The following is a 3,644-nucleotide window of genomic DNA, read 5'->3' on the forward strand; positions in this document are numbered from 1 at the left end:
CTAATCTTGGGCGTCTTTCAACATAGTAGGCCAATAGTAACCTGCCCGTAGGACCTTTTTTGCGAGAGCTTTTGCACCAAGGTGTTGTCCACAAATGCCGTCGTGGATGTCGGCAAGGACTTCTTGGGTCTCATTAGGTCCTAGGCACTTGATTAGTGGAGTGATGAAGCCTCTTTTGTACAAGGTTCCTTCCACCAAAGTGAATGAACAGGCCCTTTGTTTCAGCCTTGTTTTTTCTTGTGGATCAGTAGGGAGTTCGCCATTCTTTATGTATCGCGAGATGGGTCCTCTCCAGTCTTCCATTCCGATGATCGGATTGATCTCTTGATGCGGAGTTCCGATGTTCTGGATGCTTGGCTCGCCGAGGACTTCCTGTATTACTATTTTGTTTCTGTTCGCAGTTCGCATACTTCCGAGTTTTGAAAGAATGTCTGCTCGAGTATTCTGTTCGCGAGGAATGTGAGTTACTTCGACGACGTCGAATTCTTTCATTTTCTCTAGTACTAACTGGACGTATTTTTGGAGGTGGTCTTCCTTTACTTGGAACTTTCTTGTGACTTGTGAAGCCACTAGTTGTGAGTCGGTAAAGATTTTCACCTTTTTGGCCCCCATGTCTTTGCGGTTCGCAAGCCAGCCAGGAAGGCTTCGTACTCTGCAGTGCTATTTGTAACAGGGAAAGATAAAGCGAGTTAAATTTCAACAACGATACCTTTGTTGTTTTCTACGATTATTCCGGCTCCGCTTCCCCTAGAGTTGGACGATCCGTCTAAGAAGACGGACCATTCTTCAGAGCTTTCCTCGGGTGGGGAGTGCGAGAGCTACCTTTTCAATCCTCTGGTACCTTGTTTCAGGTCCCAACAATGCTTTGCTGGTGAAATATACCGGTTTCTGTCCCTCCGCCGTTTCTCTGATGAAGATGGCGCTTACTGCGTCAGAGGAAACGGAGAGGTACAGGTATAGTACTTCACCTTGATTTGTCCATTCGAACTTCTTTTCTTTCCTCAAGAGCTTGAAGAAAGGAAGTGCGTGTTGTGCGGATTTGGCCACGAACCTAGAGAGAGCGGTCAGTATTTCGTTGAGCGTTTGGATGCATATCTTGGAGTGTGGTGTTAGAAGCTCAGTAAACGTGCGGCATTTATCTGGATTCGCTTCAATTCCTCTTTCTGTCAGATAGAAACCGAGGAACTTACCCACTTGGACTCCAAAGGTGCATTTTTCTGGGTTAAGTCACATGTTGTACTTCCGAGTTTTTTCGAACACTCTTCAGAAATAAAATTTGCCTATAGGAGGTCTTTTACAGCTTTTTCCGCAGCCTATGACTTTTCAGGAGACTGCTTTCTACGCCGTTGGGCTATAACGCTAACTCCGGGATCAACTGTCAGCTGGTGACAAGCGACGCTAGGGTCGATTCCGCGCATGTCGGCCGCACTCCATGTGAACAGATCAGCGTTCTCTCTGAGGCAGGCGATCAGCTGGTTCTTGATAAGTTCGGTGAGATCCTTGCCAATCTTAGAGTTTTTCGAGGGGTCGCTTCCAAAATGGACCAGTTCGAACTCACCGTCAAGAATAGGTCTAAGAAGTTTCGCATTGAGCGGATCCTTCTTTTCCCGTTTCTGTTCCTTTAGGTCTTCCTTAGTGAACCTGGGGTCAAGTTCGACCAAGTTGGCATCCAGAATGATCGCAGCAGTTTTCCCTTTGTCCTCAGCAGGCTTGCTGGATTGGGAAACTGAGTTCTGGGTTTTGTTGGCTTGGAGGAAGCATCTTCTTGCAGCTTCGATGTCTCCGCTGAGAGAGGCGATGATGCCACCCTTGGCATGGTATTTCAACTTCAGATGAGCGGTTGAACATGCGGCCCCTAGTTGGGCTAGCCCGGTTCTCCCTATAATGCAGTTATAGAGAGAAACGCAGTCGATCACCAAGAATGGGACCTTTATTGTTTTCTCTTCGCCGAAGGTGACCAGTAGCTCTACGTACCCCCATGGTTGAGTAGATGAGCCGTTGAAGCCGTAGAGTTCGTCCCCAATGTATGGAGAAAGGTTTTTCTCTGTCAGTTGGAGAGTTTTGAATAGGATGGTGTACATGATGTCGCATGAGGCCCCTGTATCTATTATGACTCGTCGGACATCTGCATTGGCCATCGATGCTTGCATGAGCAAAGGAATGGCAGAATTTGAAGCCCCACCAGGCAGTTCGGAGTCGTAGAACTCCAAGGGTGGCCTTCCTCCTCGAGTGGAGGGGGCCATAGTATTGACGCTCATCAGCTCCTCAAATTTCCTCTTCATGCTGCCCATAGAAATGTTCAGTGTTCCTCTGGTGATGATGTTGGCGGTAGGGAACTGCTCCCAGGTGCATGAATAGGGGGTGATTTCCACGTTGTCAGGGAAATCACCGAGATGTTCCACGGACATTGCGATGGACCTTCCGTGCTCAGATCCGTCACCAACGAGTTCAATAACTTTCCTTTCTGCTTCTGGATTTTTCACTTACATGTTTGAGCCGCCCCCGCTGTATGAGGAGTTCAATGGCATCCTTCAGATGGATGCAGTCGTCGATGGTATGTCCGTGGCATTTGTGGAACTGACAATATTTTTTTTTTCGATCCCCTTCCTCTCCTGAGATGGAGCCTTTGGTGGCTTGATGCCAACTTCTGCTAGATCGGCTACAGCGATCTCAGCGAGGATATTCTCCCTTGACATGGCCAATGGAGTGTACTCGGTGAAGTGGCCACTGGGCCTCTTGCTCTCTCGAGCAGCTTTGCCTTCCTTCTTTTTCTCATGGAAGGGCGTTTTGGAGGATTCAGCAGCAGGGTCCTCCTTCCTAACCTTGTTGAGGCTGTCCGCATACAAAGCCTCTTCATAGGCAATGTAGATCTTGGCGATCGCTAGAAACTCGTTGAGAATCCTTGGGCGATCTAAAAGGACAGCTTTCTTCACATCCGTCTCTTCGTGCAGGCCTTTGGCAATGAGGTATGGCTTCATTGTCTCATTTGTGCCTCGAACCTGGACGACTTCTTTGTTGAACCTCTCGATGTAGTCTCGGAGGGGTTCACTTCTTCCTTGGACGATGGCTTCGAGGGAAGCCACCTTTTTGGTTGAGTCCTTGACGCGATGAAGTGGGTTGTGAACTCATTGCAGAGGTCGCTCCATGAGTCGATGGAGTTTCTCCTCAGAGTGGTGACGAAGAGCTTACATTTGACGGTGCCTCGCACTAATTTGTAGGTGAGAACTGCCTCGATGTTCTCGATGTGCTCATCTGGATCAGTTGTCCTGTCGTATGAGTCCATTTGCGGAGGCTTTTCCAATCCGTGAGGAAAAGGAGCTTCTCGGATGCGTCGCGTGAACGGTCCGTAAGCGTTACGATCGTAGCGAGCGTCCTGAGTGACCTTAGAATTGGAAGGGGACCAAGAGTTTCTGCCTCCCCTAGGTGGGAATCTTCTTGGGGGAGACCTCCTTGGGGAAGATCGTCTTAGTGGTGATCGCCTGGGAGGAGATCGTCTTGGTGACCTCCTTGATGATCTCCTAGTGTAGCTCGGAGATCTGATGCTTACGGAGCGCCGGGGAGATCTGGAACGGGGCCTGTGAGGGCTCATTCCCCTTCTGCTATGTTTTGGGGAAGGAGTCCGCCTAGTTGAGGCGATGTGGCGT

General features: G+C 49.2%; 1 protein-coding gene across 1 annotated transcript; it reads right to left on the reverse strand.

Moving 5' to 3' along the window:
• LOC146915623 (uncharacterized) lies at positions 1-612 on the reverse strand. The gene has a single exon (XM_085721397.1). It carries the CDS (start codon positions 610-612, stop codon positions 1-3), a length of 612 nt encoding a protein of 203 aa, XP_085577523.1.
• Between the last annotated feature and the right edge of the window lie 3,032 nt (positions 613-3,644).

Source organism: Medicago sativa, chromosome 6 (assembly GCF_051527215.1).
Source record: "Medicago sativa cultivar Bolivia chromosome 6, Bolivia_mono, whole genome shotgun sequence".
NCBI classification, from domain to species: Eukaryota; Viridiplantae; Streptophyta; class Magnoliopsida; order Fabales; family Fabaceae; genus Medicago; species Medicago sativa.

Excerpts from the sequence above, each read along its gene's own strand:
- LOC146915623 (XM_085721397.1), bottom strand. The coding sequence starts at position 612 with ATGGGGGCCAAAAAGGTGAAAATCTTTACCGACTCACAACTAGTGGCT.